At 36.0% G+C, this 12,172-nt stretch overlaps 1 protein-coding gene across 1 annotated transcript in view; it reads left to right on the plus strand.

Moving 5' to 3' along the window:
• The window catches only part of LOC149551586 (S-adenosyl-L-methionine-dependent methyltransferases superfamily protein), a 177,850-nt gene that overhangs the window by 93,787 nt on the left and 71,891 nt on the right, over positions 1-12,172 (plus strand). The window contains exons 6-7 of the mRNA XM_089787102.1: positions 5,164-5,252; positions 5,356-5,403. Coding sequence (XP_089643228.1) covers positions 5,164-5,252; positions 5,356-5,403 — 137 coding nt within the window. The remainder of the gene's footprint in view (positions 1-5,163; positions 5,253-5,355; positions 5,404-12,172) is intronic.

Here is a 12,172-nt window from a genome sequence, read left to right on the forward strand (position 1 = left end):
CAGCAGAGAGAAGGTAGATCTATGCTGGATAGATTTCAATCCATTTTGGCAAATACCAACAAGTGGCTGAAAATTATAGGCCTAAAAAGAGTTAATCCTAAGTTGGGTTTGGATTGTGGAAGCTTTGGCGCTCCTGGAAGGAAGTCGCAGTTGGAAATTATAGGAAAAGATGTTGCTTCCTCTTCTCATGTGAAGAGTTCCCTCATATTCAAGTTAAAGGGTAGAAAGGGATCTAATTCATTTCAGATCTCTGAACCAATTCAAGAATCAGAGGAAGAAGATGAAGAGGAAGAAGGGGAAGTCATGATCATATCTCCTCCAAGGCCTGCACAAACTCATGCACCATCCATGCATGAAGCACCTTTTTTGGATGAAGTAGATGATGATGTGGATTTATTCTCCATTGTTTTCACACCTTCTATTCCAGTTCCGGAAGTCAATACAATGACTCTTCCTATTTCTTTTGCCGCTCCTCTCATCCTGACAAATGAACAATATGAGCATTTGGGAAGTGTGTTCGAGGATTTTCCAACTCTTACAAATGGTCAAGTTTCCCAACTTGATACATCTTTGAACAGGTTTTAAGTTTTTTATGATGGAGTCCTCACATCATGCACCAATGAATTCGGTTGTGGAGATTGAATCTTGTTCAATCATGACGGAGATACAATTTGGATCAATGCCAATGGTCTCCACTATACCTACTTCCATGGATGAAAGTTTCAACTTGCCTGCATGGGTGAGCAGAATCACAACAAAGAGAAGAAAAGTGGTTGTACCTCCGGATAATCTCCTCGTCAAGAAAACCAAACCCAAATCTTTGGAAGATAAGATTGTTTGAAGGATTTTGGTTGATTTGGATAAAACCAAGTTTGTAGAAGTTGTTGAGATGACCCTCACTATATGAGTCACTAAAATAACAATACTGGAGTATGGCAATTCGTCAAATACTTGGCATGAAACATGATTAATCCGTGATATGTCCAGCTAATTCACCCAGTTATAGATGTAACCAAATGCAATGGATAATAGTAACAACCAAATTCAGGAAAATGATTTTATTGCAAGTACTATGGTAATAGCAAATACTTTTTAATAACAATCCAATAGACGAATAACAGAGTCTGAACTGAGATTTATAACTTAACAATATTAGGAAAGAAACTTGACAATCGCCATTTCCATTAATCGTTATATGCATAAGTTGGCAAGAATCTGTTGGTCTTCACCGACTGGAAAGAATGTTGGTGCCACCTTAACAATTGAGTATTGATACTGGTGACCAAGCTGCCGCACGGGTTTCTTGCTGTTGTCGTTCACCACGATTTTATGATTGGAACCGTAAACCTGAGATTAATTTTCGAGCTGCTTCTCATCCAGATTTCGGCGACTGCTATATTAAATTATTATTATTTTTTTTGAAAAAAATCGTGTCTGAATTGTTGGAAGTTGAATCCGCTATTTGCTAGGAAATGTACCTCCGCTCTCTGTGATATTAATTCCGAAATTAGAAGACCATAGACGAACTCGCAAATAATCTAAACCCTTGTCCGTTTCCGCTAGCTCCTTTTGTCTGCGTCCCGAAATAATGCGCCCGACCTATTAAAGAATAATGCGCCTGACCTATTAAAATGAATCGATGATCATATATGCTTCGTTCTGCTGTTTCGGGTTGTAATGAGGGATTTCCCTTCTCAGTCCTGGCTTATTAAAGAACATAGGTAATCCTATACTGCGGAAGTCTCCTGATAGTGATCTTTGCAACTGGCCTTAAGCTCAAATTTCTGCCCGATGAAATGACCGTAGCGTCACCTCCGATTTGCAATAATTCGGGTGGTATTCCACACCCTCAAAATTGCTTACCAATGGGAGTTTTCGTTCCCAAAGATAAATTGAGAATTTGCAGACCAAATGACTACAAATTGCTCCAACTGAAGTAGAAGTCAAATCCACAAACCCGCTTGTCTCCAATGGGTGCCCCCTGCCCTCTATTTATTTACTTTTTGAGAAGTCGCTGGAAGCTTCTAGAACAACTTATTATAATAACTTATTATAATGTATTTTATTATTAATTAACTTTATAAAATTAAATAAATAACTTTATAAAGTTAAAGTACAATCTCAATTCGACATTAAAACAAGTAGGCCCCACTTACTGGATAATAACTTTCTGAGAGCAAGAATGTAATCATCTGTCAACAGAATGACTCTCTCTCCAAAATTATTTGCCTACGAGAGTCAATGATAGGCAAATCCCCGGTAGAAGTTATGTCGCTAGAAAGGGGACATGACAGTTGTTGAGCCACTGGTGGACAAACCTGTTCAAGAACTTACTTGTTCTGATTACAAGTTCACTAAGGTTGAATTCGGGAAACAATCACGTTTGAGTTGTTTGTGAGATGCTCAAGATGCATTAGCTAATGTATCGAAAAGCAATCATGAGTTACGGGAGAAGAAAAATCAACCCAAACAGGAGGTTTCTCACTTGAGTGAGGTCATTCAACAACAATCTTCTCAAGGTGTTGTTATTATGTCTCAGACATCCAAGGAAAGAAAGTTGATTGAAGCCGCCAAGTCTTGGATAGGAGAAATCATGTCTGAATGAGTTTGACCCATCACAAAAACATTTGCAGTTCTTAGGCGTGTCAAGGAGATGAATGAAATGGAGCAAAACTTGATTTCTTCTTTGACTCAAGAAGTGGATGGTTTGAAGGAAATTCTAAATGATTGGGATGAAATTGCAAAATTTGATCTAGATGCCTTGGTCTCATGTGACATTCTTCCGTCATGTGAAATGTTCTTCAGATTTCAAGGACTTATAGGCTACAAAGAGGAAACGTTGAGGAAGCTGATTACAAAGTTGCATGTAGCCCTTGGAGATTGCCAAGCAGTTGAAATAGGTGTCACTTGTGATTTGGAACAAATGTAAGGCCAGGTTCTTGATGAACAAGGAAATCTCATTGCAATTGAAAGGGCAAGTTCAAAATATACAATTAGAATCAATGCTGATTTTGATTTTGAAGACTTTGATTCTCACACGATGAACAAGTTTGTCTTGTATAAATCCTCTACAAAGCACTTGTTAGATTCTCTGGCGACAAATTCTAAGGTTGTACAATCAGCATATGCAGATGCAATGAGGATGGAAGCCATATCAAAGACAATGGAGATTGTTGATCTTCCTACAGTGCGGGATGTCATCATCAAGTTCAAGGCACTGAAAAAAATCTTTAAGATTGTTATTTTTTGTTTTTATTTCTGTTTATAGGTCTAACAGGATGCATTGCATGAAAAGATATAATTACATGTAATGCGAGTTGCATGTGCATGAAAATGTGTAATGCGAGTTGTATGTAACACAATAATTTCTTTTTTAGTTAGACTAAGTCAAAGTTGGTTGAGTTGCTGCCACTTTTTCTTTCATCTTCTTCTCGACTCCTGTGCCTATATAAAGGAGTACCCCCCCTCATTGTGAAATCATCTTTTATCTTATATTGTATGCAAGAGAGCTTTGGAGAAATTGTGCCAGCAGAACTTTGTTTGTATAGCACTATTTTGAGAGAAAAGTGAATACAAAGGAGCAATGTAGACTTAAATTTGATTGAGTGAGATTGTTACTTATGTGAATTAGAAGCTTTGCTTGTATTTGCATACTTTATCTTTGATTCATGTTATCTTGCATTCTTGGTAATTGAATATAAAAGAGTTAAGATTCAATTGGAGCCGGAGCTTTGACTAAGAGCAATTGTGGAAATATATAGCTAGAAGTTTTGTCTGTAGCTTATATTTCTTTCTTAATTCGCAAAAAAATTGAGATATCTTTACTTTTAGAAGTCTTTGTGTCCTATTAGTAAAAATTTTTCCATATAGAAGTACGACCGGACTTAGAGCCAAACCGGTACACTTTCAGCTAGCATTTGAGTTAGTGTTAGTTTATCGGTATCACCGTTTCTAGCTTTATAGAGAAGTGTAGTTAGAGATTCACCCTGCGCATTACTCGCTCCACGAGTAAGTGGACTCTTTCTTGAAAGTTAAGAGAGAATATTGGTAACACCCTTTTTACAAAATCTCTCGACTTCTTGCTTATCTTGAGTTGATCCAAGGAACAGTGAGAAGGGGGAGCCTTCCCTTTAAGGTAGGAGAGACTCTGTCTCACACACTGTGGCTAGTCATCCTATTTTGTGACTGGATTTTTACCCAAAACTGTAGGTTGCAAAATATCCACCCAACAACATGAAATATCTTGTAAGTTGCAATATATTCTTTTTGTATCTGCTACTGTATTTGAAATTTACTTACCTGTGCGTTCTACTTAAGCTGTTTGTTTTAATGAAATGTACCCGTGCTTGGAAAATTGATGTATGAAAATTAGAATGATTTAAGTATAATTTCTACCACATTATTAAATTACCTGCCTGTGAAACATATTACTGTTCTTGAATTTATCTGTGCTTTTTAAATCAGCCACTTATTGTGAAATCCAATAGCATTAGGATTTTGTAAACTTCATGCAAAAACTTATTTAAAATTTAAAAGACATCTATATTTGTACTGTAGTCTAATTCTATTTCTACGGTTGGAATCTAATATTTTGAAGAAAGTCTAACTTGCTAAATTTATCATTGCTTTGTTGACAAATGATTAAAACACGCAATTGGAATGAATTATATGCTTGGTTGACAAAACACCACTATTTTTAGTCCTGAAGAGCATTGTTCTTTTTCTACCCGATGGTTTGAATTGCTGTGTTGTTGAGGGCTGAAAATAGTTTTGCATATTCTGACATTAATTAGAAAATAGCTGATTTACCTGACATAGTCCTGTAAATGGAAGAGGAGGATATATGAATGGTATGGTACTTTTATAGCTTTATGTGTTGATTGTCGTCTCTGTTACACAATTTACTATCAAGTCTTTGCTAACTTCCTTTTTTGTCTTTCTAGTGTCCATGCTTGTTTAATAAGCTGGTGCACATGTAATACAGTGTCTTTAATGGAATTTTGTTCTAAGAGCTATTTGAGATTGGTAAATATGTACTGAACTGATTGGGATTTAATGGGGTTATTCTTTTATATGGGAAAAGAAAGTAATAATTTTCTAGCATGAATTGCTGATAAAGCTTAAGATTCTTGGATTATGAAGGACTCAAGTTTATTTTTGCAGGACCAGTGGTTGATACTGTCATAATGAATCCTCCATTTGGAACACGGAAGAAAGGTGCTGATTTAGAATTTCTTTCTACTGCCCTGAAGGTCTGGTCATCCTCTTGGATATCTGTGATTTTGCTGCCTCGCATAAGATTCTTTTAAAAATCTAGTGAGTTTTCATATAAACATTTTAAAGTTTGTTCTACAGGTTTCCGCTGGAGCAGTTTATTCGTTACATAAGACTAGTACACGAGAAGTATGTAACCAACTTCCATTTAAACATATCCATTACTTTACACATGATTTTGGTTGAAAACATCATAAGAAATGTCTGCTGGGGTAAAAAGTTTTATTATCAATCACTTTTAAGTAGCGTAAAATTTGATGTTTAATTTGCATTAACAAGTTTTAATAAATTAAATAATTGAATTAGGGTTAAATAGATGGAGAATATGCGCCATATGAAATTCAAATCAGGCTAGAGTGATGGACTAAGAATGCTGAACCGGATTAGAGTGAGAGTAGTAGAGAATCGAGGAGTAGTTTTAAGTACTGGTCATCCCAAAATTACTGTCACATGTCTAGAGGAATCAATCACTTTTGAAGGCCATGAAAAGGTCATCCTAGGGGTGGATTGGTGACACATCAACAAAAAATTAGGGATGAAAGGACAATTTCTGAGAGTGAATAATTTCTTCTTCACTTGGGACTCAGCGAGACCTAGGAGGGTGTTCCTAGAGGTATTATTTAACAAGATATAATCAGAGCTCAAGGTATGCAAATATTATGAAGTAATGACATCTAGAATGATTATCAAGATATTAGATGTTACAAAGGAACAAAAGTCTCCTTAGTTACAAATGGTTTATCTCATAAGGATCAGATTGGAAACAAATAAAATTAGATAAAAATTAAAAGAATAAAGATTTTTCCTAATGTCCATGCTAACAACTCATATGAACGCCATAACTGAATATTGAGATATTGTTTTAATACCCTCCCTTAATGGCGAATCTGTCAAGTACACCAAGTTATCCCAAAATTTGACAAATTTGTCAAGGCTCGGGACTTGGTAAGAATGTTTGCAGTTTTTCTTTCGTTAGAATGTTTGTCGAGGCAATGAAGCTAGTGGAGCAATATGGGGCATGGTTTATTTAGTTTCCTACTTTCTCGTATATCACGTTGCACGGGTTTTCTTCACAACCATACAAACTCCCATTGTAAAATAGTCCTGTTGGAACTCACTCGACAAGCTTATGACAAAATTCAGAATGGAAAGAAGAAGTTGGGGCTATGTTTCCCAATTGCTATAGGCTAAGACAATGCTGAAATGCACCCATGTCTGAAAGCGGCTGAGAAATCGTTATATGAGCTGATTTTGTTCCATTTGTCACTTTATCAAGAAAGGGCTGATTTTGATCCTTACAACAAAATAAAAACAGTGGTAGGTGCGACTTATCAACATAAATGCATTCTAAGGTTTTTTTGGCCAATGCCACAGATGAGAATGAGATTAGAAAAATAATGCATTCCATGTTGCCACTAAACATGATCAGAACATGCAAAATCTTTCAAGTACCTGGTCAGATGGACGAAGATCTAAACGTGGTCCAAAGGGGATACAATCCAAAAAAGGAGAAAGTTATTCATCCCTATGATTGGGGAAAAAGTGATTTCAGATTTTGATACATTGTCAAAACGAGTCTTGGATTTCATGAAGTGGTGGATTAAATGACAAATGGAAAAGTGACCGCACTGAAGGAAGGTTTGACATACAAGTTGATGGGTTATCAACCACTATGGGATGAGAGATCAAAGCAACCATTTGGAGGAAGGATAGAAGAAGGTGAAATCCCATCAGGAAGTACAAAGTACGTAAGAGGGAAAGGCATTACTTAGGAAGCAGAACCAGGGAGTAGGTTGGATCATCATATTGAAGAACCACAATAGAAGAGGCAAAGATTTTAGGAATATTTCATCCTTGTGTAATAACCCCAACCAGTTATAACTTCGTAAAACACCAAATTCTTCTCTAATTCAGGGGTTTGACATTTCATCAAACACTTTGCAAGCAAGCTTTGATACGACTGTAATATCTTGTACGATTCTGATTTTTATTTTGAACTTGCTAACCTGAGAATTTCGTCAAACACTTTGCACACAAGGGATATATATATGCTAAAATTTAATTCATACACTTGCAAAACTCCAAACAACCAACAACAAATGTTTTTGTATTTTTTTGAACCATAGAGCATTGACTATAAATGAGAAAATATGCATCTACATCAATAAGACCTTAGGGCAACAAATTCTAATGTAAAACTCTGATATAAATCAGATTACAAATGATTTCTAAATTCTCACACATGCCCTAATATATTCAAATCTATCCTCCATGCAATGCAAATGAAATAGATAGGAACTTGGAAAACTGCTCAAGGAAATCTAGACTTTTACTGTAGTGAGTTCCTGTAGTAGTAACAACACTATAGCGAATTACTGTAGCAGCGATACTGTAGCGATGTTACTGTAGTAGTGATATTGTAGCAAGTTACTGTAACAACATCCAACTTATTCCTTCAATCTTACTCCACAAATTTGGCCCTAGGCCACAAATTTGACACAATGAAAAGACTGATTTGTCTTCTCCAACAACTGCAGCCCCTTGAAGGGTCTCTCACCAATATGCTCGAATAGAACACTTGTATGGTGTCCTCCCAATACCAAATTCACTTGGGTATTTCACCAGCTCAAATGGAGGCATACAAAAGAACTCCGTTCTCCAGTGAAAAATGTTGAAACCCTTGGCTCTACACAACTCATTAGACGTAAATCACAATAATCGGATGATAAGAAAAGAGCCTCTCATGCCCCCTTTATTCTTTCCTTGTGGGAGCTCACTTACTTTTCTCCCAAATGTGGGATAAAAGATATTCTTATATTTTCACTTTATTATAATATTATAACATGAAATTATAAAATTTTCGCTTTATTATAATATTATAATATGAAATTATGCCCCATCATAAAGTGCCAATCCCCAATAAAACCCTCTAACCACCATATTAACCTATGAGGATCACAATAATAGGCTACTCCCTGAAATTTTGATGCTGACAAAAAATGGGGACATTACACCTCGACTAGTCAAATTCCAAGCATGCAGGGGATAGACACTTTCGCTAGGCAAGAAGTAGAAACGAGAAAAATAAGAGTAGAGAAAGAAGAGCACATTTTTAGACCAATGCAAGATAGACTGAGCATCAATGCCTATAAGAGATCTACAAGACAAAGAAGAAGAGAACAAGATGTTACCATTGAGGAAAGTCTTGGCGTACTAATAGAGGGGGAGATGATGGAAGAGGAGGCTCTTGAAGCAGAAATTCCACTAGCAGAGGTAGAAATTCCTATTGTAGAGGCTGCAACTTCTAAGGTAATAGTAGAAAGGCCTAGAGTTGAGGAAGAAATTGATATTAAAGTAGTCCAAGGGCAAGAGCAGTTGACAACGCAAAAGGATCAGAGTGCTGATAATCCAGAGTGGGTTAGGCAAAGGATACAAAGGAGTCAAGAGAAGGAAATTGACACAACCATTGAACCCCAGGGAATCTTGAATTGGATCAACTCATCAGAGGAGAAGGGAAACACTAAGAAATTTGCAAAGGTCGCAAGAGGAAAAACCTTGATCCAAATTTCTATAGTTTACAACTATAATGATCCTTGATAGGGTCTCTCTTTCTTAATTAGGGTTTGGATTACATTGGTTTCATTCTAAGAGAATTCCAACTCTCTATCATCATCATATGTAGAAACAATAATTGACTTATAATACATAATTAAGTCTTAATTCTTTAATCCTCTCCCAATCACTAACCCTGAGGCGGATGGTAGAATTATTGCTGCTCAAGTGTGAAAACAATCAACATGAGGCTCCCTCTTGGTTCTCACCCATATTGAGACTGTTTTGCCCCAAAGTGATTGAATTAATCCTTCCCCTGTGCAAATTCCCTACCCACTTGGTCATATTAGTGAGTGATTAGAGAATTGATTGAGTATATATTATCATCTTTCTATCACATATATATGCTCGAGTTAATACTCCTAAATGAGCATCCAGGTTCAGAATACATTTAGAGATTAACATGTTTAAGTCCTAATTCCTTCTCTCCTAGGCTCAATCCTAAGGAGAGTGTGGATTTACATGTTGTAGGGTGCTTGACACTAATAGACTCTTTGGATTTACTCTCCCTACACAACACCGACTATCAACTCTTGAGGCTATAGTGAGAGAATGAGAAGACAAACTATAAACATTCATAGAATACGTATCCATATAATTCTAATTATTGTTACAATAAATATTCCCTATGTTATTCCTCATTGTTGAATCTGTATTTATACATATGTTATTGATGAAGGGTGATCCCCTTAATACAAAAAACACATAATAGAAACAAAGAAATAATAGCAATTTGCAAGAACAAAATATGGGATTCTCATTAAGGCCTCAAATGTGCAATTACAGAATTTTGAAATACAATATGCCAACCCACATGGGCACCTTCCTTACAATAATTTGCAACACAGAGTTGCAAACTATCACCCAGATTTGTACTAGATAATCTATGGGCCTTGCTTATATAGGCAATTTTATACCACTCCGGAAGTTTCTAGATATCAAACCCTAACCTTGAGGCCGACCAACCCTAAAAATACATATAGAGTCGGTCCAATAGAATTATGACATTTATTTTGGAAATCTCGGTTGGCCCAACTTTGGAAGACCATAACTTGTGAACCCTTGCTCTGGTTGGCTATTATAACCCCATTCTGGAATCCTCAGCTTGTGATCTACAACACATGACTTGCGCAAGCTCTAGTTAACCCCATTTTAGAGCCCATCCGGGGCCTCTAAGGTCTTGAAAACTGAGCTTGAAGTTTTTCTACGAAAACTACACACCAAAAATCTGCAATAACTTCACGATTACTCATGATATGTCATTGATCCTCAAGTGCAGGTTGATATATCCAAAATAACTTGCACCTTTCAAATTAGGACATTTTGAGCTTGTATGACTGACTTACTAAGTAGCAAGCCTCCATAAACAACTCTGCACTGAGACAACCCGTATGGAAGAAACATAAAAGAAATATTTTTGTGTAATGCAAAATTGCTCTTACACGTATGATGCTCTGACATTGGAAACCCGGGGTAATTTGAGAAGTGACCCTGTCACGTCTCAGGTAGTCAGAGGGAAACCAAGGCGGTCAACCTCCTCACTTGCTAGCCAAGATAAATCCTTCGCTGGCCTCCCTTTCCATTTGACCAAATGCTCTTCATATGTTCTGTTCCTTGTGCTTCTTTCAACACAACTGTCCAATATCTCCTCAATCTCCTTTGTAGCTGAAGTAGACGCTAGAATACTCTACTGTGCTTCTGCAAGTTTATCTCCATCACGTCCTTCATAGTATTTTGTTAAATCTGAAATATAAAATAATGGTGAAATATTCAGTTCAGTAGGCAACTTTACTTCATAGGCATTTTCAGAATCATGCCTTTTCAGTGTTTTGCATGGTTCAAACTTAATTTTCAGCTTGGTATATGTACTACTGGAAATCTCTCCTTCCTCAAATGAACCAAGACTTTATCTCCAATATGAAATTCCTTATACCTCATTTTGACAGAATTATTATATGCAAATTTTGTCTTTGTTAAAATCATATCCCAACCCTTTGGCTTATCTCCAACCAAGCATCTTAGCAAATTCCCCAAACTCTGATTCACAACTTCGGTTTGCCCATCTGTTTGTGAATGGTGTGATGAACTAAACTTCAAATCCGTCTTCAACTTCTTCCACATTGTAGCCAAAAATACCCAACAAACTTGGTATCCTGATCTACATCTATGCTCTTTGGAAGACCATGTAGTCTCACCACTTCTCTGAAAAACAACTCTGCCACATGAACAACATCAGTAGTCTTTGATGAGAGCAATTTATGTAATAAATTATCCCATATTTTACCCTTTATATATGCCTTCATCCTTATTTTTACATTCCATTTCCTATTCCATTTTCCCATTTTATGTTGCATATATTTCAATATATATATATATATATATAAGTAATATTTATTTTAGTTTTTAGATGAAATATATGAATAATATTTTATTGTATTTACTAACATTTATTGTGCCACGAAAACCAGTATTTCATATGGAAGGAGAAAACTTAGAATCCTTATCAATATTCAGAGTTCCTGTCGACTATCAAAGAAGATTGCAACTTCCTGTCGCCTGCCAGTTGGGACTGTAACTTCCTATCACCTGCCAGTTGGGATTGTAACTTCTTGTCGCCTATTAGATTTTCCTACACCTATTTTATAGGAATTTCTATACGTCGTTGATTGATTAATAGATAATTTTTGCGAACTATTTATCCATTTCTATATCAGAAAAGGTTACAAGGATTGCATGCCTCAAACACACAAAAAAGAGTATTGGTGAAGGAAAATTGGGAATGATATGTTTGTTATATGGAAACTAAAAATGGTTATTTATGCTACAGCTATAGCAAATATAGGTTTACTGTATTTTAATGCCCAACAAATAAGGTTTAATGGAGGATATTCTTGGTTAAAATATTCTCCACGTGTAAAACATAAGAGGGGATTTTTAGTTAATTATCTTCTATTTTCAGCTGCTGTTATAACAGAGTTCATTACCAGCAAATAGGGATGAATAAGAAATTATTTTGTGGATACGGCAAAAGCAAATTTTCTATTCTTTGTAAGCAACATATTTATGTTATTATCTAATGACTATTTTATGCATAGAGCTGCATATATATAAACAACATAATGCAAGCTCAAGAGAATAATATGATCTCTTTTTTGAGAAATAAAATAAAAGTTCTGCTGATCAAACCAGTGCAAGAAACTATTTTATCTTCATTCACCTTGCAGACCTGGAGGAAGGGCCCACTCTTGGAATGCATGGTGAAGTTTTTATTATATTTGTAATATTC

The sequence above is a fragment of the Cupressus sempervirens genome, chromosome 6 (genome assembly GCF_028749045.1).
Source record: "Cupressus sempervirens isolate cs-2001-9-10 chromosome 6, ASM2874904v1, whole genome shotgun sequence".
Taxonomy (NCBI): Eukaryota; Viridiplantae; Streptophyta; class Pinopsida; order Cupressales; family Cupressaceae; genus Cupressus; species Cupressus sempervirens.